Source organism: Myotis nattereri (genome assembly GCF_964212035.1).
Source record: "Myotis nattereri genome assembly, chromosome: 3".
In the NCBI taxonomy this organism is placed as follows: domain Eukaryota; kingdom Metazoa; phylum Chordata; class Mammalia; order Chiroptera; family Vespertilionidae; genus Myotis; species Myotis nattereri.
In genome coordinates, this window is record NC_138077.1 from 58,245,318 (window position 1) to 58,272,690 (window position 27,373).

General features: G+C 38.7%; 1 protein-coding gene across 1 annotated transcript in view; it reads left to right on the top strand.

The window, feature by feature from the left end:
* Positions 1-27,373, top strand: part of KPNA1 (karyopherin subunit alpha 1) — an 86,602-nt gene that overhangs the window by 13,735 nt on the left and 45,494 nt on the right. Inside the window, exons 2-5 of the mRNA XM_081086400.1 lie at positions 6,614-6,747; positions 15,565-15,672; positions 18,805-18,904; positions 21,513-21,607. Coding sequence (XP_080942526.1) covers positions 6,619-6,747; positions 15,565-15,672; positions 18,805-18,904; positions 21,513-21,607 — 432 coding nt within the window. The 5' untranslated portion in view covers positions 6,614-6,618. The remainder of the gene's footprint in view (positions 1-6,613; positions 6,748-15,564; positions 15,673-18,804; positions 18,905-21,512; positions 21,608-27,373) is intronic.

Sequence of the window (27,373 nt, forward strand, 5' to 3'; positions counted from 1 at the left end):
TATGGCCCGTGGGCCGGATCCGGCCCGTTTGAAATGAATAAAACTATTGAAATAAAAGACCGTACCCTTTTATGTAATGATGTTTACTTTGAATTTATATTAGTTCACACAAACACTCCATCCATGCTTTTGTTCCGGCCCTCCGGTCCAGTTTAAGAACCCATTGTGGCCCTCGAGTCAAAAAGTTTGCCCACCCCTGCACTAGAAGAATAAAACAGTTATATATGTACTTAATAACAGCACAAAATACATGAAGCAAAAACTGGCAACTGAAGAAGGAAAAATAGACAATTCAACAATAATGGTTGGAGAAAAAAACAGTACCAATGGTTGTGAGACTTCAGTGCTCCACTTTCAAAAATGGTCAAAACAACTACGGAAAAACAGTATAAACCAACTAGACCCAGCAGACATCTATATATACAGCAACAGCAGAATATACAGTGGTGTGCAAAAATAGGTTTACAGTTGTAATGCAAATAAAGAATGCAATCATTAATAAATAATACAAGAATAAACTCAGTTTCCTGTACTCACAACTGTAAACCTACTTTTGCCTACCCTGTATATTAAGAGCACATGGGACATTTTCCACAATAGACCGAATGCTAGGCTGCAAAACAAACCCTAATACATTTTAAAAGATTAAAATAATACAAAGGATGCCCTCTGATTACAATGTAAAGAAATTAGAAATCAACAAGAAAGAGATTTGGGAAAATCACAAGTATGTGAAAATTAAAGAACATACTTCTTAATGAACAGTGGGTCAAAGAAATAAAAAGGGAAAACCAGAAAATACTTTGAGATAAATGAAAATAAAGTTACCACGTAAAAAAAATTATGGGATGCAGCTAAAGCAGTGCTTAGAGAGAGACTTCTAGCAATAAATGCCTGTATTAAGAAAGAAGAAACTCCCTGGCTATTGTGGCTTGATTGGAGCATCATCCATATATCAAGAGGTGGTGGGTTCGATTCCCGGTCAGTACGTATACCCAGGTTGTGGTTCCATCCCTGGTCAAGGGGGCGTGTACAGGAGGCAACTGATCTATGTTTCTCTTTCACATCAATGTTTCTTTTTCTCCTTCTCTCTCTCCCTCTCTCCTTTTCCCCCTCTTTCTAAAATAAAAAAAAATTAAAATAAAGATCTTGAATTAATAACCTAACCTTCCACCTTAAGTCACTAGAAAAGGTAGAGCAAAGTAAATCTAGCAGAAGGAAGGATATAATAAAGATTGGAGTAGAAATTAATGAACTAGATACAATTAAAAGCAATAGAGAAAATTAAGGAAACCAAAAACTGGTACTTTGAAAAGAAAATTGGCAAACCTTTAAAGCTAAATTGACAGAAAAAAAGAAAAACAACTCAGATTACTAGAATCAGAAACGAAAGAGGGGGAAACATTAATACTGACCTTACAAAAGTTTAAAGGATTATAAAGGAATACTTTGAATAAATGTATACCAATGAATAACTTAGGTAAAATAGACAGTTTTTTAGGAAGATAAAAAGTACTGAAATTGACTTGGGGAATAGACAATTTGAATGGACCTATAACAGATAAAGAGATTGAATTATAAAATTACCTGTAAGATGCCCAGGTCCATATGATTTTACTGCTGAATTCTACCAAACATTTTAAGAAGGAGACTTTCTTCACAAACTCTTACCAAAAACTGAGAGAACACTTCCCAACTTATGATGCTAGTAGTATCCTAATTTCAAAGGTGTCACACAAAAAAACTGCAAACCAATATATCTCTTATGAATAGAAACATAAAATGCAAACTAAATTAAACAGCATATGAAACGATTTATACATCATGAGCAAGTGGTATTTATCCTAGAAATGCAAGATTGGTGTAAAGTTTACAAACCACTAATGTAATATATCAGTAAAATAAAAAAGCCACATTATCATTGCAATAGATGCAGAAATGATAAAATCTCTCAAAAACTAGGAATAGAAGGGAGCTTTCTCATCATAATAAAGGACATCTATGAAAAATCCAAAGGTAACATCATACTTAGTGGTCAAAGACATTGATACCCCTAAGATTAGGATTAAGACAAGATTGTCTGCTGTCTCCACTTCTGTTTGACATTGTGTTGGAAATTCTAAACCTGGTAATTATGGAAGAAAAAGAAAAGGCATAAAAATTGGAAAGAAGCAAAATTATCTCTGGTAGATGAGCTTGTATGTGGAAAATCCTAAGGAATCCATTAAAAAATTATTAGAGTTAATTCGCAAGTTGCACAAGGTTGCAGGACACAAAATTAATACTGTACAAAAATTAATTGTATTTCTAGTTATGAACAATTCAAAAGTGAAAATTAAGAGAACAGTTCCATTTACAATAGCATCAAAATGATTAAAATACCTAGAAATAAATTTAACGAGAAGTGTGAAACACTCTGAAAACTACAAAACATTGTTGAAAGAAGTTAAAGATGATCTAAGTAAATAGAAAATATCCCATATCTGTAGATTGGTAGATTTAACATTGTTGAAGTGACAATACTCCCCAAATTGATTTACAGATGCAGTGCAGTCCATATTAGATTCCTAGCTGATTTCTTCATAGAAATTGACAAATGGATTCGAAAATTCATGTGGAATTGTAAATTATCCAGAAAAGCCAACACAATCTTAAAAAGAATAAAATAAGAGGACTTACACTTCATCATTTAAAAATTCATTACAAAAATGTTAATCAAGACTGATATTGGCACAAGAATACACATGCAGGCCAATGAAATAGAATTAAGAATTGAGAAATAAAACCATGTATCTGCGGTCAACTGATTTTCAACAAGTATGCCAAGACTATTCAATAGAGAATAGTCTTTTCAACAAATGATGCTAGAACAACTGGGTAGCCATATGCAAAAGAATGAAATTGGGTTCTTACCTTATACCATATACAAAATAACTCAAAATGGATGACAGACCTAAATGTAAGCTAAAACGCTTAGAAGGAAACTTAGGGTTAAGAATCCCTAATTATTATACTAAAAGTATGACCAACAAAAGAAAAAATAGATTAATTTACACTTTATCAAAATTAAGAACTTTTGTGCTTCAAAGGACACACCATCAAGAAAGTGAAAAGACAACTGATAGAATGGAAGAAAATATTTTAAAATCATAATATCTGATAAAGGACTTCTATGTAGAATATATAAATAACTTACAACTCTGATAAAAAGACAACCTAATTTTAAAATGGGCAAAGAATTTTAAAATGGAGGTTATACAATTGGAAAATAAACATGTGAAATGACATATAGGGAGTTGAGAGGAAAAAAAAGTTGATAGCAGGTGTTAGCGAGGGTGTGGAGAAATGGTCAACCATTATATACTGCTGGTGGCAATGTAAAATGGTGCAGCCACTTTGGAAAACTAGTTAGGCAGTTCCTCAAATGATTAAACAGAGTTACTATATGACCCAGCAATTCCATTCTTAGGTATATACCTAAGAGGGATGAAAACATGCCTATGCCAAAACTTGTCCACAAATAATTATAGAAATATTATTCATAATAGTAAAAAAGTAGAACCATATAAATATAATGGGGTATATCCATACAGTGTGATATAATACAGGCACACAAAAAGAAATAAAGTACTAATGTATGCTACAATATGGATGAACCTTGAAAATATGCTCAGTGAAAGAAGCCAGCCATAAAAGATCACACATGATTCATATGAGATGTCCAGAATATAAATGATTACTAATGGTACAAGGTTTCTTTGTAGGTGATGAAAATTATTTAAAGACTAGAGGCCCGGTGCACGAAACTTGTGCACTTATGGGGGGGGGGGCGGTCCCTCAGCCTTGCCTGTGCCCTCTAGCAATCCGGGAGCCCTGGGAGGATGTCCGACTGATGGCTTAGTGGGCCAAAGCCATCAGTCGGACATTCTTAGCATTGCCACGGAGGCGGGAGAAGGCTCCCACCAGCCGCGAGCCCGGCTTCTGGCTGAGCAGTGCTCCTCCTATGGGAGCACACTGACCACCAAGGGGCAGCTCCTACGTTGAGTGTCTGCCCCCTGGTAGTCAGCATGCATCATAGTGACCGGTCATTCCACCATTTGGTCATTTACATATTAGCCTTTTATTATGTAGGATACGCTGTAGATGAGGCCCCCTAGAACCATAAGAAATGCAAAAAATTCACTGTTAACTCATTCCTGAATTGCCCCCATTAAAATCAAGTTGCTCCCCCCACAGTGGGGCATGTGCTGCACCTTGGGAACCACTGGGCTTGACACTTTTCCTCTCTGGACTTCATTTCTGAATACATATGCATATACCATGGGAATTGTAATCTCTTCTCCGTCTACCTCACTGGGTTGTCATGAGGAGGTTCTGAGCTAATAAACCTAGAAATGTTTCATCAAGTAAGTGATGTCTAAACAGGAAGGGATTGTTATTTTTAAGCCCATGGGTACCCTCCTGTGTAGCAGGTGCTGATTAGGGTAGGAGGGCATGATTGTTTCCTGGGACTGTAGCTATGGAAGCTTTGCAGAAGGTTCTGCAGGCCTCGGAGGGGCAGGCTCTGGCCAGCAGCCCTGTAGCAGTGGTCGTCCCTGGAGGTGCTGGCGGGGGGCAGGGTGTTAGGGGGTCGCTAGGGGGTCGGTAAGGCCAAAGGGGAAGTAACTGTCAAACCTTCCTGCTTGGCACCATTCTTTAAATTGTATGTGGCTGTTTCGCAGCTGTACCTGCTCAGGGCAAGGCTCTAATCTCCTGGAGCCAGATGGGGGCCAGGCCAGGGCGGAGCCAGGTGGGCTAAGAGGGCGTGTTTAGCTGTGCCCCCAGCGAGGAGATGGCGCTGCTGCTGTGGCGGGGGGAGGGGGGGGCAGGGGGGGGGGAGTTTGACCCTGTGGGGCCGCTCAGGCCTGCCTCCACCTGGGTCTGGAGTTGTAGGGAGGAGAGGTGTGCCTGGTCCCAGCAGAGGGGGCCCGACAGCGGTGGGCCGCGGGCCCCAGGTGCCTCGGGGGCACTGATGGGTGGTCGCTGGCTTGCTATTATTGTGGGTGCCCCTGGCGGGGATGGCGGGGGAAGAGATCGGGAGTCAGAGGTGTGGGCTGCAGCTACCCCTGAGGCTGGGTCTTCTCCCCGTTCGGTCAGCCTCCCTGTCCCCCCAGGGGTGCAGGGGGATTGGAAGACCTCCCCGTGGCCGCTTCCTCTTCCTCCTTTGCAGTCTGGGCTCCTGTCAGGCGCTCTCCTCAGACCCCTGGGAACTTGGCTCTAGCTGCCTGCCCTCTGCTATGCGCACATCAGTATGCAAATTGGTCATTACAGTGACACTGTAATGGCAATTAGCATATTACCTCTTTATATGTATAGATTAACTGTACATACATAGCTATATGTATAATGGTTGCATATAGAAGTGAATATGCTAAAAACCATTGAATTGTATCTATATATATAAAAGCCTAAGTGACCATTATGACTAGAACGATCAGACGCTATGACACTCACTGACCACCAGAGGGCAGACATTCAACACAGGAGCTGCCCCCTGGTGGTCAGTGCACTCCCACAGCCAACCTTCCCCGGTTGGCCAACCTCCCATGTTCCCTCCCCTTGCCGGCAGGCCCTGGGCTGGGATGGGGAACCGGGGTTGTGTTGCAGCAGATGTGGACCCTTTCCCAGGGGGGCCGAGGGCTGGCTCCCTCCTCAGGGCCGGCAGCCAACCTTTTGTGTCCTGTTTGTCCCCCTGGCCGGCAGGCCCCAATTGGCCTGCCATACGCCTGCCACATTGGTGGCACGGCAGGGAGGGATAGAGGAGTGGGGAGGCAGGGAACTGTGTGGTGGCTGGGCACCTACGAAGTCATCGTCTGGTGCCTGTTCCTTCTGCACCTGGCCTGGTGACTGTCACCTCCTCTCCCAACCTTGATGGAGCCTTCAGGCCCCAATTGGCCCAGCCCCAATTGACTTGGCCCTGATCAGCCCTGATCGCCAGCCAGGCCTAGGGAACACCCCCCCCCCCCACCTGTGCATGAATTTCGTGCACTGGGCCTCTAGTCCTATACAGTGGGGCCTTATGAGTGTTCCGACTAACGAGTTTTTCAAGATATGAGCCGTCTCTCGGCCGATTTTTTGCTTTGAGTTGCGAGCTAAAATTCGGGTTACGAGCCAGCTTCAGATACCCCACCGCTAGTTGGCACAGCGAACGTCACAGTGAACGCCACAACATCAGCCCAGCATTCAATTCATTGTAATGGTGAAAATTGATTTGACATACGAGTAATTTGAGTTACGAGCTCTGTCACGGAACGAATTAAACTCGTAAGTCAAGGCCCCACTATATAATAAAAGGCTAATATGCAAATCAACTGAATGGCAGAATGACTGGTTGCTATGACGTGCACTGACCACCAGGGGCAGATGCTCAATGCAGGAGGGGCGCATCGCTCAGCCAGAAGCCAGGCTCTCGGCTGCAGTGTTGGCAGGGAGCGGACCTAAGCTGGCAGTCGTACACCAGGCCTCTAGTACTTTAATAAAGGTGTTACACTTCTGGTATCCGTATGGGGTGAACCTGGGCAGGGCTCTTTACAGTAAGCTAAGCTCATCTATTCCTTTCCTCTCATTTTTGTAGAAATCATGACTACCCCAGGAAAAGAGAACTTTCGCCTGAAAAGTTATAAAAATAAGTCCCTGAATCCTGATGAGATGCGCAGGAGGAGGGAAGAAGAAGGACTGCAGCTTCGTAAACAGAAAAGAGAAGAGCAGGTAAGTCCTTTACTTTATTAGTTATTCCTTTTAAAGAACATTTTAAGACTGAACCCACTTTCCTTTAATTTTAACAATGTTTTTATATATCTATATGTATGTGTGTATATATATGTATGTGTATATATATTCCACAGACACACTATAAAATCAACATGTTTTGGGGGTGAGGGAAGAAGTGAAATACAAGAATGAAGAAATCTCTCCTGTTCCCATTTCCCCACTATAACCACTGTTTAATACTTTGACCTATTTGTTTATAGTGTATTTTATTTTTCTAAAGTTGCAACTTAAGATTTCATGTGCATTTGTTAATGAATTCTCAAGTGGCCAAGAAAACATTGCTTTTCATTTTAAACTTGATTTGAAACTTTTTAAATATGTACAGAAGTAAAGGACAAATAACTTCATAAACCCATTCTCTGGGTTCAGTAATTGTCAACAATTTGCCTTATTTTGTGTCTTATCTGCCTCTACATTTTTTTATTATGTAATATTTTAAAGCAAAACCTCAGGGAATATGTTTTTTCACCCTTGGATTGATTCTGTATTATTCAGGAACATGTGTAGGTAATTATTAATTTATTTTTAAATTTTGAGTTAATTTTGTTTTTGAAAATATAGGGTATCCCCAAAACATGTATACACACTTTAATAGCTGATAGCTCAATTGATGTTTCTTTTCAGCCAGATTAAGCTTGGAACAAAGGAAATTCATTCTAAAATGCTACTGGAAGTTTGAAGATGCAGTTGAAGTACAAGTACTGCCCTTATAATTATATATACGTTAACAGCTGATAACTCACTTAATTTTCACCCCTTTTCAGGTTTAACTGATTCGAAATAATGGGTGAAGCCAGACTAAACTTTGAACAAAGAAAATTTATCCACTAGACTTTTTTTTTACAGGGATACATAAAAGATAAAGTTTACATTACAAAACCAGCAGCAGTTGATGAGTTGAGGGCATACAAATACCAAAGGAAATGATTTTTGATGTTTGCGATTCCATTGCTTCATGCTATCAGCAGTGCCTGGATCAGAACGGTCATCAGTTTTAAAACAGGCACTGACAAATGACTCATTTCTGTAGATTCTTTTAAATTTTGAAAATGAATTGTATGTTAATAAACACTGACTTTGTAATCATTCAAAGTATGTATATTTTTGGGGGGATATCCTATATTTCCCAAAAGGGGTAAAGAGAATAAGTTAGGGTCAGCCAAATACTCTGTTCTTGTTGACTACTTGAAGTATTTCTTCCACTCTTAACTCTTCAATGTGGTTTATACTGTTACATTTCTAGGTAATATGTGTATGTTACTATATATGTTTATTTATCAATTTAAAATATTTATTGATCTGTTGTATGAGGTGAAGATTTAAGCTCTTATACCACTCTTTCCTTTATATCAATTCTCCTAGTATAATTATATCACAATATCTAAGCATTCCTGTCCTTTTGCTCCAGTCAGTATTGTTTATCCTGTAGGCTTGCTGTATAGCTGTAGTATTACTAGTATGACTTCCCTTTGTTGAGAATTTCTCATCTCTTTTCTTGTGATGTAAATGGTATTGTTTTTAAATTCCTCTTGCCCTGGCTAGGTGGCTCAGTTGGTTGGAGTGTCATCCCAGAGTACACCAAAAAGGTTGCAGATTCAGTTCTTGGTCAGTCCACATACTTAGGCTTCAATTCCCAGTCTGGGCATGTATCAGAGGCAACTGATCGATGTTTCTCTCTCTCTTCGGCGCTCAAATCAGTAAACATATCCTCAGGTGAGGATATAAAAAAAAAATTCCACTTGTTATCAGCAATTGTATGCTTCATGACCTATAGTAATTAAAGATCACTAACGACATCCTGCCATACCATATTAAAGACACTGCCTGTGGATATAAATTTTGCAGTTCCAGTAGATGTACTTTTAGTGATTAAGAGATTTTGCAGTCATGTAAATGTTTTTAAATGATTATAAAATTAAATCAAAATGAGGAAAGAAATCTTTAAAAATAAGTGAAAGTAATTCAGTATCCCTTTAGGTCATGCTTGTTGCTAAATCATACAGAGAAAAATTATTTTAATACATTTAAAATATGGCAGTGTGATTAATTGTCTATATTGGGATATAAAAGACAAAAAAGAAGTATAAACAAATCTTCAATACTTTTAGTAATTATAGTATTCATAGTTAACAGTCATCGGATTGATAATTATGGATACAGCAAGTAAGTATTTGTTAATTTAGGAACCTGGATTTTTTAGATTAAGAGAATATGGATATAGAAAATCAAAGAAGTTACATAAATTTGAATTGGTAGTATCAGTAGGTATTTATGATATATTTTTTAAACACACATCTTTAGAAATAGTGAAATACCTTGAAGTAGTGAGCACCCTCAGCATCCTAAGATTGTGGTCATTAGAATTTTCTCTCATAGGAGCAAGGCTCCTTAGAAAAATAGCTGATTCTTGATTATAGGTAGGAAATGTTCAAGGTGAACCTTTAACATTTTTTTCATAACATAAAGCAAAGAAGTAATCTAAGACCACTGAAATTGTGTTGTGTTGAAAAGACTCAGGAGGTGGCTTGAACAGGCTTCCATTAGCCAAAAGTAGGATATTTTGAGTATCAGGAAAAGTACTATGAGGATTTCCATTTCTCGCCAAAGTGGAGTAGCAGAGCCCAGATTTATTCTCCTCCCTGAAAAAAAAACAACAAGAACCCTATATAATAAAGGGGTAATATGCAAATTGACCCTAACACGGAATGGCCAGGAACGACTGGTTGCTATGATGCACACTAACCACCAGGGGGCAGATGCTCAACGCAGGAGTTGTCCCCTGGTGGTCATTGCACTCCCACAGGGGGAGCGCCACTTAGCCATAAGCTAAGCTGACGGCTGCGAGCACAGCAGCGGTGGTGAGAGCCTCTCCCACTGCCTCAGCAGTGTTAAGGATGTCCAACTGCGGCTTAGGCCTGCTCCCCACCAGGAGAGCAGTTGGATATCCCCTGAGGGCTCCTGGGCTGCCAGAGGGATGTCTGACTGCCAGCTTGGGCCCAAACCCCCGGGGAGCGGGCCTAAGCCAGCAGGTGGACATCCCCTGAGGGCTCCTGGACTGTGAGAGGGCGCAGGGTGGGCTGAGGGACCCCTCCCTCCCCCCCAGGTGCACGAATTTTCATGCACTGGGCCTCTAGTGAATAGATAAAATACATTAAACAGTAGTTCAAGATTCCAGACATCAAGCAATGAAGGAAGTGATCTCAAGAGGTGGGAAACAAATGCAGTGAGCCCTGTGATAGCCTCAGCTTACTACCAGAGTTTTCAAGTTGCATCACAGGGGGAAACTGGTATGAGGTAAGCTTCTGAGTTGAGAAGACAGACCTGAGTCTAGGGAGACCAAGGCTAATAAAAGTTCATAGGATGGAATACCAGAAAAGAGAGACCTGTACAGATAGAGAGAAGCCTGGAGCTCTTCAAAAGGTTTCCTTGAATGTTCAGCAGAGTCTGGTCAGTACATGTGTTTGAGGAAACTACCCAACACTAGAGAAAATATCATCCAAAATTGGAGGGAATAGTGTCTGGCACTTAATTAACACAGGGCTCAGAATAGTGCTTATTCTCCTAGCCAGACTGGAAAAACTCAGAATTCATGGGGCATTATGTAGGGATTCAGGAGAGTCTTGCCTCAGTAGTGGAGATTAATTAGCCATATACTTAGCAGTTCTGTTCCAGACCTACCTAACACATCATAAAAGCAAGATCTGAGAGGATCAAACTATTTCCATACAACTTAGCTGCATATCAGAACAATGGCTAAGGATTATAGGTATACAAAAATATCCAGTATTCAACAAAATCAAATTGACTGTGTCTGGCATACAAAGATTACCATGTATACAAAGAAGCCGGAGAGCATGAGCATTAATGAAAAGAACAATTGATTGAAACTGACCCAGAACTGACCCAGATTTAGGATTAGCAGATAATGACATTAAAGCATTATTGTAATTATATTCCATATATTCAAAAATTCAATAGAGACATGGAAGGTATACAGAAGACTCAAATGAGATGACAATTACTAGTACAATGTCTGAAACGAAAAATACACAGGATCAATGTCAAATGAGAAGTCACAGGAGAAAATATTAGTTAACTTCAACGGATATGAATAGAAACTATACAAAATTAAGAAGAGGTAAAAGAACACACACGTGTACACACGCATGGAAGAGAAGACATCAATAAGCTATAAGACAACTTTTTAAGGAACTGGTGGACAATTGGAGGTACCTGAAGGAGAGGAGAGAGGGTGGAAGAGGAAAAAACTATTGAAAGAAATAGCTAAAAACTCCGTAATTATTGAAAACTATAAATCCACTGATCAAGAAACTCACTGAATCCTAGTCACAAAAACATAATGAAAAGTACACCATGATACATTATAACTAAGCTACTCAAAACCAGTTGTGAAAAGTTCTAAAAAACACCCAGAGAGGTGACGGGCTTCGGGTCCAGGTCGGTCCAGGTCGGGGCAAAATGGCACTCGCTGCAGTGTTGCCGGCTCTAACTCGGGTGAGGAGCTTGGAGGTTCTGGGGCCCCAGTCGGGTCACCGTGGGCGCTGAGCCTCATCCTCTGCAGACTTCAGCCTGCGAGCGGTGTCCAGCTGCTGACGGCCCGGGGCAAGGGCAGGCCAAGGAGAGGTCGACGACCTCAGGGCACCCCAGTCTCTGTTGTCTTTCCTGATACCTGGCAGGATTGCACGCCGCATCGTATGGCCTCTCTTCCTTTTCCTTATGCTTGCTCTGTCAAGGCAGCACCTCGTGTCTCCTTTTCTACAGAGGTGACAGCCCGTCAGATTCCCAGGAGGATATGATTGAAATCCCTCTGCCTCCGTGGCAGGAGCGAACTGATGAGCCCATAGAGACCAAAAGAGCCCGCCTGCTGTATGAGAGCCGGAAGGGGGGGATGCTGGAGAACTGCGTCCTGCTCAGCCTCCTTGATAAAGAATATCTGCATCAAAAGACAGAGAAACAGCTGAACCTGTACGATCTCCTGATTAACAAGCCCAGTAATGACTGGGATATTTACCACTGGGCTACAGAAGCAAAACCGGCGCCAGAAATATTTGAAAACGAAATCCTGGCGCTGTTGAGAGACTTCGCTAAAAACAAAAAACAAGGAGCAGCGGCTGCGCGCCCCGCACCTAGAGTACCTCTTCGAAAAGCCCCGGTGAGGGGTGAGCTCGCCCACGGGCCTCACCGCTGCTGCCGGGCTGGCGCCCCTGCCCCTTTACCTTCCCCTCAGCTCACCGCACCTGCCCTGCCCCGGGAGGGCCACCTCTCCAGGACATGAAATGTTCAGGTCTCACGCTAGCACTGCTTGTTCAGTACTAGGCCTCACGCGGGGTTTAGAAGCGTGACACACATGGAATTGCCTTTAAAACGGCGACTCGCCTGCAACCACCAATGCTGAGTTTACTTTCACTGGTGTTTCTGAAGTCAGGTGTTTAAAAAGAAGCAGATTTTGTGTTATTACATAAATGTGTATCCATTTTACCTACAGAAAACAGTGAATAAAGAAAAATAATATTAATAGTTTTTGTGATTACTCCTACTTAAAAATTACATATGCCTAATAACTGGTTTGAAAATTAGCTAATTAATTAAATATATTTTTTTAAAAGAAGAAAAAAAAAAAAAAAGCCCTAGCTGGTTTGGCTCAGTGGATAGCGTGTCGGCCTGTGGACCGAAGTGTCCCGGGTTCAATTCTGGTCAAGGGCTTATGGCCAAGGGCCGACTCAGTCCCAAGTAGGGGGCGTGCAGGAGGCACCTGATTGACAATTCTCATTATTGATGTTTCAATCTCTCTCTCTCCCTTTCCCTTCCTCTCTGAAATCAATAAAAATATTTTTTTTAAAAAAACACCCAGAGAAAACAGTCATGTTACATACAGAGGAACAAAGATAAAGGTGATGGCAACATCTGGTACAAGCCAGAAGACACTGGAAAAACATCTCTACAGTACTCAAAGAAAGAAACTTTATTTTGAATTTTGTACCTGGCAAAAATATTTTTCAAAACAGTGGTGAAGTAAAGATGTGCTCAGGCATACAAGAACTGGAAGAATTCATCACCACCAGACCTGCACTACAATCAATATTAAAGGATGTCTTTTAGACAGAAGTAAAATAATACCCTGGATTACTTGGATACAAATCCCATTGGCAAATAATTTCATTTATATATTTCAGAGTATCTCTAAAAGGTAAAGACTTTTAAACTTAAACCAGAGTAGTATTATCATACCTTAAAAAGTTAAGTTACTTAATATCAAAGCATCTACTCAATATCCATGAGTTTTTCACTTCAGATTTTAGCAACTTTTGATGGTCATTGCCTAGATCCATTACTTGATCATTAAATGACCATTCTATCATTTCTTCTTTTATTAGCTGGTAGATCACTCTAAAGAAGAGCTTTTCCTCAAAATTTTTTTGTTTTTTGTTTTTTTTGTTTTCCTTAATTACTAATCATATAGGAAAGAGAAACACTTGAGTCTCTTCTTTGTTTTCAAAATGGAAATTTGGTTCCTTAGCATCTTCCAAAGGGACCAGTAGAATGAGTGTTTTTAATGTTATTAGGAACTTAAGGTGTTTAACATAATATTTCAATTTATTACAGCTATAACTCTATGCTGTCTTTAAAAAAAAACTTTTTGTCTATATAGTTGGCATATAATAAAGTGTATAGTTTGATGTTTTGATATATTCTGTGAAACCACTACTGTAATTAAGATAGTAAACCTATTGCCTGGCTGGTGTGGCTCAGTATTTGAGTATCAACCCATGAACCAAGAGATTGCTGGTTCTTTTCCATGTCAGGGAACATGTCCAGGTTGTGGGCTCAATCACCAGTAGGGGGTGTGCAGGAGGCAGCCAATCAATGTTTTTATATCTCTATCCCTCCCTTCCTCTCTCTAAAAATTAATAAAAACATATTTAAAAAGAAAATTTTCTACTACACCTTTGTAGTACCCTTTCCTGTCTCCAAGCAATTTATAATCTGTGTCTGTCACCACTGATTAGTTTACATAAATGGAATCATAAAATATGTATATTTTTGTCTGCCTTCTTTTAGTCAGCTTAATAATTTTGAGATTTACTTACGCTAGTTATGTATCAGTAGTTCATTTTGTTATATTGTTTAGTATTCTGTTGCATGGATAAACCACAGTTGGTTTATCCATTCACTTGTTGATGGTAATTTGAAGCGTTTCTGGGTTTTGGTGATTGCAAATAAAGCTGCTGTGAACATTTTTAGCTAGCTCTTATAGATACATATTTTCCTCTTTCTGGGATAAATATCTAGGTCTAGGAGCAAAATGGCTGGATTGTTTAGTCGTTGTATAGTTAAGAAGCTGTCAACTGATAGCCACAGTGGGTTGTACTATTTGACCTACCTGTCAGTAACGTATGGAGTTTCATTTCCTTGTCAACGTTTGGTATGGTCAGTCATTTTCATTTTAACTATTCTAAGGTGTGTGTAATAGTATCTCATTATGATTTTAATTTGCATTTTTCTAATGACTACAGTTGACTATCTTTCACGGGCTTACATGCCATCTGTATATCTATTTTAATGAAGTCTGTTTAAATATATTCCTTGTCCCACAGGAATATTTTTATGTTTTGTACATATTTTCTCAGCCTTTTTCTCTTTTATTTTGGATTGCTTCTATTGCAGTGTCCATTAAATCCACTAATCTTTTTTCTATGGTATCTAATCTGTAAATCTACTCAGCATACTTTTCATCTGAAAAATTTTTCATCTGTAGGTATTTAATTTGCCTTTTGTGTGTGTGTTTTCCAATCTCTCCTTCTCATGTTTATATTTTACTCTACTTTTTGAATATTGTGGATATATTCATAAAAACTATTTTAATGTCTGGGTCCAGTTTTCCATCTTTATCATTTCTAGGTGATTTTGATTGATTTGATTGATTTTTCTCTTCCTCATTGGTAGTCTTCTACTTCTTTTGCATGGTTGGTAGTTATTAATTGAATGCCAAGCATTGTGACTTTGATCTCATTTGGTGTTGGAGTTTTTAATATACTTTTTAGTAAGTATAATTTTGTTCCCCATAATGTATGTAATTGTGACATTGTCATTGGATGTAGTTAATCAACTTGGAAGCAGTTTGCAAAAAAAAGTTTCATCAGGCTGGACCAGAACAGCCTTTAATTTAGGGCTAATTTAGCATCACAACTAAATCAATACTGTTCTGAGTCTTCTACTCAATGCCCCATATATTAGGGTTTTTTTTCTATTCCAGCCGGTCAAAGCATAAACTATCTCTTGATCTCTGTGACCTCTGAAATTGTTCTGCATGCTCCTTGAAAGTGGTTCATTTTCCAACTTTGGATCTTTTCCTCACACACCTGCAGTGATCAATATTAAGCTAAAGAGTCAGTGAATACTTTCTGCAGGTTTTTGGAGTTCTGTGTTGATCTCTCAGGAAATGGCCAAGCATACCCCAGCTCCATTTTCCAACCTTACCTTTTTTATAGGTCATGCAGTGTGAGACCTCTCAGTAAGTTTTACTCATCAAGTGATAGTTACTTGCAGTATATTATAAGACTGGAGAGTTCTGAAATAGTTCATCAGAAAACGTTGAAGGTGGCACAGACTTTCGAATTTTTAAAATAATTTTCAAAATCTCCATCCTTATTACCTTTTAAGTGGGGTGACTAGTGTTTGGCTGTTGAACTCCCTTGTGTTAAAATTACTTTAGTAACATCTTTTATTTTTCAGTTATTCAAGCGAAGAAATGTTGCTACAGCAGAAGAAGAAACAGAAGAGGAAGTTATGTCAGATGGAGGCTTCCATGAAGCTCAGATTAATAATATGGAAATGGCACCAGTAAGTAAGATAATAAAAGAAATTCTTTTTAGTGTTTCTCTGATGAAAATATGAGGTTTAAGATATTTTTGTTTTTAAAAAAAGGTTACATGTCTACAAAAAGTACTTGAAATTTGATTTTTAAAACGAAGCCATATACTTAATCTCACGATTTACTAAATATTTAGTATATTTTAACTAACATGCAGATAAACAGGATTAGCTAAATTATGAAGATTAATCCAGCTATTAAAATGTACAAAGATAATTATAATAAAATTATTCCTTAAAAGTTGAATATAAAGGATATGTTAATGGAAATCCCAATTTGTTATTCATTTCAGTTACAAAATTGGATATGTTTATATGATTTTAAAAATTGGTTCCAAAAAAAAAAAAATTGGTTCCATATCACAACTATTGGAATTTTTTTAATTGTTTAATTGCTTAAAGTATTACAAAGGGTATTACATATGTCTCCTTTTTTTCCTGCCCTTGAAAATCCCCTGGCCTTCCCTACCCCCCAGTGTCTTATGTCCACTGGTTATGTTTATATGCATGCATACAAGTCCTTCGATTGATCTCTTAACACCCCCCCACTCCCAACCCTCCCCAGCCTTCCAGCTGTAGTTTGACAGTCTGTTCGAGTCTGCTCTGCCTCTGTATCTATTTTTGTTCATAAGTTTATAATGGTCTTTATTATCCATAAATGAGTGAGTGGAATTTTTATTATAACCTATTTTATAACTGTCTCGAGGTTACCAAAACAGATAAAAATTATCCTTTATATGGATCACACCTGTCTACATTTTCAGTTTATTATGATAAATTTAATACTGTTTTATTAGAACATGTATATCTGGTTTTCAAAAAGAAGAAAAATCTCTCTTCTTTTACCTTAGTCACCCATTGTCTTAGTGATAGCCACTGTTACTAGATTATTCTTCTTTTGAGAAAATAAGTTACTCCCACCCTTTTTTTTATGGTGGCATATTATACACAGTATTATAGATTTTTCCTTTTTTCCACTTCATATATCTCTAGTTTTTATGGACCGATTTTCTTTGGAATTAGAGCAGTTTAAAATCTTTCTGGAGTTGATATAGACATTGTAGACAATACTGTCATTTTCTGGTGAATTCTTCTAGGCCCTTCAGAAAGTCAAGCTGTTATCTTTTTTTTAAGTGGTTGTTAAATGAATGTGAAGTATTTTGTGGACTGTATTAGCATTCTGCAGATGAAACAGAACCTGTAGGAGAGAGAGGGGAGTAATGATTTATTGATTGATTAATTGATTTTAAGGAATTGGTTCATGCTGCTGTTAGAGCTGATAAGTCCAAAATCCATACGGCTGGAAATTCAGTTAAGAGTTGTAGTTTTAAGGCTGAATTCCTTCTTTAGGACATCTCAGTTTTTGCTCAACTGATTGAATGAGGCCCACTCACATTTTGGAGGGTAATCTGCTTTCTTCAAGTGTACTGATTTAAAATGTTAAATCACATCTAAAAAATATTTTTACAGCAACATCTAGATTGATGTTTTTCCAAACAGCTGGATACCATAACCTAATTAGTTGACTCACAAAATTAACCCTCCTAGTTCACTCTTTGTCAGTTGGACATCTATATACAACTCCTTAAACCATACTGAGTCTCAGATAAAGACAAGAGCAAAGTCAGACCTTCACATAACGTGACATAACTAACCTGCATGTAACTTAAAATGCACTAACCTTTTTCCTAGAATAGGATGCAAAGTTCTTGAGTGTTATTCACGTCTCATCCTGATATCCTGTAACTTAAATACTATGGTGTAAAATTAATAATACTTAAATACTATGAATGTAAAATCAGTACATTTTGTTATTTGATAAGGGGTTTCGAGAGGGAAGAAAAAGATATATAGGTACAGATATATAAATTCATAGTAGAATTATATATAAGTACCCTTTGTTTATTCAGGAATCAGTCTTGTAAGTTTCAAAGTACAGTTACTTTTCTGACTCTTAAAACTCTTTTTAAAAAATATTTTTATTGATTTCAGAGAAAGGAAAGGGAGAGAGAGAGAAACATCAGTGATGAGAGAGAATCATTGATCAGCTGCCTGCTACATGCTCCCTACTGGAGGTTGAACCTGAAACCCAGGCATGTGCCCTTACTGGGAATCAAATCATGACCTCCTGGTTCATACGTCATAGCTCACCCATTGAGCCACACCTGCCGGGCACTTTTCTGGGTCTTAAAAGCAGAATGCTTCATTCGCCCCATGGGGATTTTTAAGTGTTAGATATTGCTTACCAACCCTCTAGTGTTTTTAACTCAGTGCAGTTTTCTTCAGAGTTCATCTCGTTGACTCTAACCCTTCATGAAATGATAAGAACTTTTACTTCATTGACAAATGATTCCGAGAAGAGAGTTAACTACTAATACTGGGGATCAGTTATAGTGGAATGTGGAAAAATTCTACTAAAGCAAGAAAATAGTTAGAAGCTGAAAAGTTTTAATAGAGCAAGAAAATAGAAAATTTAAATTTAAGAGCCAGCTGTTGAATTTAGCAGTGGCTAGAATCTGTGTTTTATATTGTATGATTCTACTCATTCAATAAATATTTGTTGAGCATCTACTGTATGCCAGCTTCAGTGATAGAGTGGTAAGATAGGCAGGGTCTTTGGCTTTCCAGGAGCTTACAGTGTACTAAGGAAACCTGGGCAGTAAACAAATAACTAAGAAAAATATATATCTGATAGTGAAAAGGGATGCACCCAGGATTAATATAGAGGGATAGGATAGAGATGGAGTGGATCCTTTAGATTTGGAGGTCATGCATAGCCTTCTTTTAGAATTTAACATTTAATCTGAGTTACAAGGAATAGCTAACTCTTTGATGAGCGATGAGAGGAAGAATAAAAAACATCTTGTCTTAGTATTTACTAAGATTACTACTTTCTCACTGTTGTGAGCTTTTTAATGATAGAGATTGGTTTCATCACATTATTAATCATCTCATTTCTACATGTAAAGATTGCCCTCCCTTTGTGTAACTTCTATATAAATATGATTAACTTAATAACATGACTGCAATGTATACTATCTCCGTTTATCTTTGAATTAAAGTTAAAATTTCCTTATGTTTGTTTTTTGTTTGTGATCCCAGGGTGGTGTTATTACTTCTGACATGATTGAAATGATATTTTCCAATAGCCCAGAGCAGCAACTTTCAGCAACACAGAAGTTCAGAAAACTGCTTTCAAAAGGTGAGTTCTGAATATCCTATATAATAAAAACCCAGCAACTGAACGGCGGGACAACCAGAACAATGGCTCGACCAGTCGCTATGATGTGCACTGACCACCAGGGGGCAATCAATGCAGGAGCTGCCCCTTGGTGGTCAGTGCGCTCCCACAGTGGGAGCAGCTGCTCAGCAGGTGGGTCCGTAGCCGCTCAGCTGACCGGGTTGAGCAGTGCTCCCACAGCAGGCTGATCCCCGCAGGCCACGCCCCCCCCCCCCCCCCCCCCCGACCAGTGCATGAATCCCGTGCACCGGGCCACTAGTGTTACATATAATGTTTATTTACAAAATATTACTTTTCCATAACCTATTGACTTGCTTTGGAGTTTGTCTATCAACAGAATAAAAGGATGCATACAGAAATATGTATAACTATGATCCATAGCTAACTTTTGGATTTCCTTATTTATTTGTGTGATCTTATCAGGACCAGAAAGCAGCATTATTTTTATTTCTGAGCTATCTTATAAAAGACCTTAAATTGGTAAGAATAGTAGTCAATATTTTATGTTAATTCATATTGAGAAACTCCACTCTTTTTTAAAAAAAACTTCAAAAATATCACTGAAAAAGCAATGATTTTTGGTTTTAATGTTAGCAGTTTATCACTGATATTAAGTATGGATTTATTGGTGGACAGGTTAACTACCTTTTGAATAATTAGGGTAGAATGGAATATATTATTTTTTGTCATCTGGACAAGTAAAAAGAACTCTGTAACTCAGAATCATATTTGGCTCCCAGTAGTAAGTTATGGTTGTTTAGAATTATTAATGAGAAGTTGACATACTCCTTGAGGTTAACTGGAATAAAAACATATTACCATAACAAAAAAATTGTTTTTTGCATGACAACTTATTAAATATTTGAAGGCCATTATCATGTACATCTTCCCCGTCCCCTCTAAAAATGTCTTATTTCTTTTCAGCAAGCTGAACCTAAAGGGTTTCTCACATAATATGGCTTTTTAAGGCCTTTCACCACTCTATTACTTTTCTGCATGTATTGTAGTTTGCCAGCCTCCTCTCTTAGAATGTGATAACTAAAATACAGTACTGCTGATGTGTTAGTATTCTCAATGGTGAGAGATTGACTTCCTCAGACTATACATTATAATAATGTATTCTAAGATGTTAATCAATTATTTCAGTAGTCATGGCACGGTAATGTTTCATTGTATTTGCAGCATTCTAAACTCCCTTGTACTTTTCTTCGTGAATTGTTTTAAAGTGTTGTCTGTGAAGTCATGTGGATTGTTGTTTTAATTTTTTAAAAAACTCAGTTGCTGAGTTTTGCTTTACCCCTATTGCTTATATTGCCAACTTTGGCTTAATGTTCTTTCTATATGTTGTTTTTGTAATCTCGCATACTAACTACTTAGTCTTTATTATAATATCAAATTTATTTGTTGTGTTTGAATGCTTGGTAAAAATGTCAAACCAGGCAAAAAACATGCCATTAGAGCTCTCTCCAAATTATCATTGAACCATTAGTTACCTCTTTCAGTAAAGCCATTGACTTGGCTAAGAATTCGTAGTAGTACTGTAGTCCAGCTACCATTTTTTCTTGCATTGCTACACAAATCTCATAAAAAATTTTGTCAAATCTCTTGCTGAAATTATTATGCTGATTGTTTAGGACATTACTTATTTATTCATCCAACAAGTTTCTACTGACTTCATTTATAAGCTACTCTGTTGTTATAAATGAAAATGAGATTAATTTGGCAATCATCCTTGGTGCATTCTTGCTCTGATTTCTGTTTAACAACTTAACAGCTGCAAAATTAAGTCCTGCAAGCATGCTCAGAATGTCCTAATCCCATTTATTTCCATTTTCAAACTGATGACCTGTGCCAGGAAGCAAGATCTCAGATGCTCCCCTGATCCAGTTTCTTAAGACAGCTTATCTATCTATCTATCTATCTATCTATCTATCTATCTATCTATCATCTATCTATCTATTATCTATCTATCTACCTAAAAGGCTAATATGCAAAGTGTCCCCTCAGGAGTCCAACTGGGAGAATGGGAGTTCAATCGCTCACTATGAAGTGTGCTGACCACCGGGGGCGGTGTGGAATGAAGGAAGGCCCCGGCTAGCAGCCGGTGAAGGGAGACCCCAATTGGCCCTGATTGCCAGCCAGGCCTAGGGACCCTACCCATACACGAGTTTCTTGCACTGGGCCCCTAGTGTTAAATGAAAAAGACGAATAATAAACCCATATACAGAAAAAGGACTAGAAGGAAGTAAGTATACTAAAATAATAACTGGTTATCTTTGAATGGTTTTTCCTCTATTTTCTAAAATACTAGAGGTAGTAATTTTAATTTTTAAGAATTCTGCCTATCATTTTCATGTTAAGGCTTACTTTATTGTGAAATCTTTCAAGCTGCTGTAGTCTCAAAGTGACCAAAGTCAATTTTACATTGTTTTTCTTTTTGAGATTTCCAGCATGAAAGAGACGCTAAAATGGAGGGAGGGATATTATGAAGTAATTTTGACTTATAAAGTCTTTGCATTGAAATCAAAGAATTATTTTTCTTCTTTCCTTTTATTTTATGGGGAGACAGAACCTAATCCTCCTATTGATGAAGTCATCAGTACACCAGGAGTAGTGGCCAGGTTTGTGGAGTTCCTCAAACGAAAAGAGAATTGTACACTGCAGGTACGAGCCTTTACATTCTTGCCTCATATCTTCTCTTTGCAAATTTACATTTTGTTACTTATTTTAATCTATATGAAGGGTTAGTTTTTTATAATGAAGTTTCCAACAACCACATTGCAAGTTTCTTTGATAGTTTTTTTTAACATCCAGGCCCTTGGTTTTACTCTTTAGAATTTTTGTCTTTTTTTTTTTTTTTGTCATGTAAAAAATTATTTTATGATTGTGGATAATACTTATCCAATAGGAAATTGTTTGCCATAGAGGAGCCATTATAGGATCTAAGTGTGGGCTACGTAAAATTTGGTTTTGAAGGATTTTTAGATTATACTTGTTAGCTTTCTCACTAATCCCCAAATCTGGTCCTAATTAGTCCTCCCCCCTACTTCCAAAGAACTGACAAGGAGATAGCCTTGTTAGGAATCTATCTGCTTTGTGCTGTGTTAATTTTGTCTATCAATACTGTGTTATCTAAGAATTCTAAGAAGAAATTCTACAAATTCTGGGTTGGATAATTTTCACAGTAAAAAGAACTACTGTCAACTGACACATCCTAGGAGTTAATTTAGAAAATTTAAAATACTATTTTGTAGGAGTTAATTTAGAAAATTTAAAATACTATTTTGTGAGTGACATCAGAGCAGTGGTGGCATGAGAGAGCCCCTTGTCCTCTTCCCTTGAAATTTCAGCAAGTTGACCAACTATAGTTCAACAAAGAAATCCCTGCTCAACACAGACACATGCTGGAGAGACCTGCACATTGAAACATCTAAATGTTAACAACTGGGAATAAATGGGAGACAAGAAGGGAAGAAAGTGCAGATGGCCCTTAAACAGCCTTGCACTGGGGAGCTCACGGTTCGGCTGGCCAGGAGAAGGGAGAAAGCCTGTGGTAGCAGGCTCTTCCTTCAGCTGGAGAAACAGAGAGCTTTGTGGGGTGGGGAGCCAACCCAGCAGGCCTAGCAGCAAAGGAATGAATAGTGTGTGAATCAACAGATGCTTGACAGGGTTCTGCCATGCAGGGAAGCCCGGGTCCCAGGGTGCCTGCGGCCCGCCGGAGGAGGGAAGCCTGGGTCCCAGGTGCGGGGGCTGAGGCAGAGATGGTTAGGGGCAATCAGGCTGGCAGGGTTAGGGGCAATCAGGCTGGCAGGGGAGCAATTAGAGGTGATCAGATAGGCAGGCAGAGGTGGTTAGGGGTGATCAGGCAGGCAGGCAGAGGGGTTAGGGGCAACCAGGCAGGTGGGCAGGTGAGCGGTTAGGAGCCAGCGGTCCCGGATTGCGAGAGGGATGTCTGATTACCTATTGCGAGATTGGACCTAAACTGGCAGTTGGACATCCCCCAAGGGTCCCAGATTGGAGAGGGTGCAGGCCGGGCTGAGGGACACGTGCACCGGCCCTCAGTATGTGATATAAATGACAAGAGATTTCCAAATTTCAGTTCTGAAAATAATCAACAAGATGCAAGAAAATACAGACAGGCAATTCAGTGCACTCAGAGAACAAATGAATGAATAAAACAAGTACTTTACCCAAGAGATTGGAACTTTAAAAAAGAACCAATCAGAAATCCTGGAAATGAAGCATGCTGTTAAGGACATTAAGAGTGAACTACTACCCCATCTGGTTTGGCTCAGTGGATAGAATGTCAGCCCGCTGACTGAAGAGTCCCAGGTTTGATTCCAGTAAAGGGCAAATAGCTTGGTTGCAGGCACAATCCCCAGCCCCAGTTGGGGCACATGCAGGAGGCAACCAGTGTCTCCCTCACATAGATGCTTTTCTATCTCTGTCTTTGCCTCTCCTTCCACTCTCTCTGAAAATTAATGGAAAAATATCTTCAAATGAGGATAAAAAATAAAAAAGAGTGAACTACAGAGCATAGAAAACAGAGCCAACCAGATGGAGTAAAGAATTAGTGATATCGAAGATAGGAATCTAGAAATGACGAAGAGGGGAGAAGAGAGAGATCTGAGCATAAAGAAAAATGAAAGCTCTGACTCCATCAGAAAAAGCAATATTAGAATTACTAGAGGCCTGGTGCATGAAATTTGTGCACGGGTAGGATCCCTAGGTCTGCCCGGTGATCAGGGCCAATCAGGTTCCCCGCCTCCCCACCTCCTCCTTCCCATGCTCCCTCAGTACCCAGCTGCCACCGCTGGTCGCCCACCATGTTCCGCGCCACCCCCTGTTGGTCAGCATATGTCATAACGAGCAATTAAACTCCTGGTCGAACTCCCGCATTCCGGAGAAGGACGAGAGGGAGCCGGGGATGGAAAGTCTATTTAAACAAATAGTGGATGAGAACTTCCCAAACCTATGGGGAAGAACTTAGATGTTGAATCCAAGAAGCAAACAGAGCACTTAGTTACCTCAGTCCAAAGAGGCTCTCTCCAAAGCACTTGGTATTCAAGTTATCAAAAATTACTGACACATCATTAAAATGTTCATACTACCCAAGGTAATCTATAGACTCAATGCAATCCCTATTAAAATACCAATGAAATATTTCACAGAGCTAGAACAAATACTCCAAATATTTATATGGAATCAAAAAAGACCCCGAATAGCTGCAGCAATTTTGAGAAAGAAAAACAAAGTTGGAGGAGTCACAATACCAGATTTCAGGTTATACTACAAAGCCTCCGTAATCAAAACAGCCTGTTACTGGCACAAGAACAGGCATATAGATCAATGGAACAGATCAGAGAACCTAGAAATCGACCCAAGCCATTATGCTCAATTAATATTTGACAAAAGAGGCAAGAGCATACAATGGAGTCAAGAGAGTCTCTTCAAGAAATGGTGTTGGTGGTTAGAGATCAACCAAAGGACTTGTATGCATGCATATAAGCATAACCAATGGACATAAGACTCTGAGGGGTAGGGGAGGCCAGGGGATTGTCAAGGGCAGGGAAAAAAAGGAGACATGTAATGCTCTTTGTAATACTTTAAGCAATAAAACAATTAAAGAAAGAAATGGTGTTGGGAAAATTGGACAGATACATACCAAAAAAATGAAACTAGACCACCAACTTACACCATACACAAGAATAAACTCAAATGGATAAAAGACTTAAATATAAGTCGTGAAACCATAAAAATCGTAGAAGAAACCATAGGCAGCAAAACCTCAGACATCTCTTGTAGCAATATGTTTACAGATACATCTCCTAAGGCAACGGAAACTAAGGAGTAAATAAACAAATGGGACTACATCAAAATAAAAAGCTTCACAGAAAAAGAAATCCTCAACAAAATGAAAAGAGAGCCCACTCTGGGAAAAGATATTTGGCAATGATATATCTCATAAAAGGTTAATATCCAAAATATATAAGGAACTCCTACCACTTAACAAAAGAAAAACAATCCAATAAAAATAATGGGCAAAGGACCTAAATAGACACTTCTCTAAAGAGGATATACAGATGGCTAAGAGACATATGAAAAAATCCTAGAAGTCACTACTCATTCAAGAGATGCAAATCAAAATGACAGTAAAGTACCATCTCGCACCTCTCAGAAATGGCTACCATGAACAAATCAACAAATGACAAGTGCTGGTGAGTATGTGGAGTAAAGGGAACCCTAGTACACTGCTGGTGGGAATGCAGACTGGTGAAACCATTATGGAAAACAGTATGGAGTTTCCTCAAAAAATTAAATATGCATCTGCCATTTGACCCAGTGATCGTACTTCTAGGACTATATCCGAAGAAACCCGAAGCACCAATCAGAAAGAATGTAGGCACCCTTGTGTTCATAGCAGCACAATTTATAATAGCTAAGATCTGGAAACAGCCCAAGTGCTCATCAGTAGATGAGTGGATAAGAAATCCGTGGTACTTTTATACCATGGAATACTATTCAGCAGTAAAAAAGAACCTCATACCCTTTGAGACAGCATGGAGGGACCTGAGGAGTATCAGGCTAAGTGAAATAAGTTAGTAAGAGAAGGACAGGTATCACATGATTGCACTCATATGTGGAATCTAAGTAACAAAATAAACTGATGAACAGAATGAACCCAGAGCCATGGAAGCATGGAACAGAGTGAGAATCTCAGAGGGAAGGCGGGGATGGGTGGGAGGTAGTCAACCAAAGATCTCGAATGCATAACCCATGGACACAGACAATAGGTGCTGGAGGCCTGCGGTGGGGAAGCGGGTGTGGAGGTGGGCTGGAGGTGGCCAATTGGGGGGAAAAGAGGGGCATATGTAATACTTTCAACAATAAAGAATTATTTAAAAATAAATAAACAAATAATAATGACAAAGAAAAAATTCTCAAAACAACCAAGGAAAAGAAGGAAGTGAACTAAATATAAAGGAAAACTCATCAGAATTTCATCAGATTTCTCAGCAGAAACTCTACAAGCCAGAAGAGAGTGGAACCAAATATTCAAACATCTGGAAGAGAGAAATTACAAGCCACGAGTAATATATCCAGCAAGATTATCCTTTAAATATGAAGGTGGAAAACAGGAAATAAAGATGTTCCCAGATATACACAAGCTGAAGGATTTTATCACATCAGTGTTTTCCTCTCAGGAAATACTCAAGGGAGTTATTCTACCTGAAACAAAAAACATGAGGTCACAGCACTATGAGTAAGGTCACCAGAAAACTTAGAGCATAAATAGGGATTATCTGTAATAACAAAAACATAAAAGGGGAGAGAAGTAAAGGTCTGAACTGCCAAAGGAGGATGAAGATCAGTTGCACTCAAAAGAAAATACGCCTTGTATAAGTACAGGTTTACTTTTTATAAACCTAATGGTAACCACACACAAAAGTAACCAAACCAGAACACATAGTTTAAAACAAGAGGAAAGAAGTATAGAGTACCACCAAACAAAAAGAATAGATAGAAACAGAAAGGAAAAGAACCAATGGAGGCACAGAGCTAACAAAAAACAAAAGATATATACACCAATAGTGAACTTTCAGAAAGAGAGATTATAAAAACAATCCCGTTTACCATCGCACCAAAAAAATTAAGCTACCTAGGAATAAACTTAACTAAAGAGGTAAAAGACCTCTACTCAGAAAACTACAGGACGTTGAAAAAAGATATAGAGGAAGACATAAACAGATGGAAGAACATACCGTGTTCATGGATTGGTAGAATCAACATCATTAAAATGTCCATACTACCCAAAGCAATCTATAAATTCAACGCACTTCCCATTAAAATACCAACAGCATACTTCAGAGATCTAGAACGAACTCTCCAAAAATTCATCTGGAATAAAAAAAGACCTCGAATAGCTACAGCAATCCTGAAAAAGACCAAAGTAGGTGGGATCTCAATACCAGATATTAAGTTGTATTACAAAGCCACTGTTCTCAAAACTGCCTGGTACTGGCACAAGAATAGGCATATAGATCAATGGAATAGAATAGAGAGCCCAGAAATCGGCCCGAACCAATATGCTCAATTAATATTTGACAAAGGAGCCAAGAACATACAATGGAGCCAAGATAGTCTCTTCAATAAATGGTGTTGGGAAAATTGGACAGATGTATGCAAGAAAATGAAACTAGACCACCAACTTTCACCATACACAAAAATAAACTCAAAATGGATAAAGGACTTAAATGTACGACAGGAAACCATAAAAATTCTAGAAGAATCCAAAGGCAACAAAATCTCAGACATATGCCGAAGCAATGTCTTCACTGATACAGCTCCTAGGGCACTTGAAACTAAAGAGAAAATGAACAAATGGGACTACATCAAAATAAAAAGCTTCTGCACAGCAAAAGAAACCAT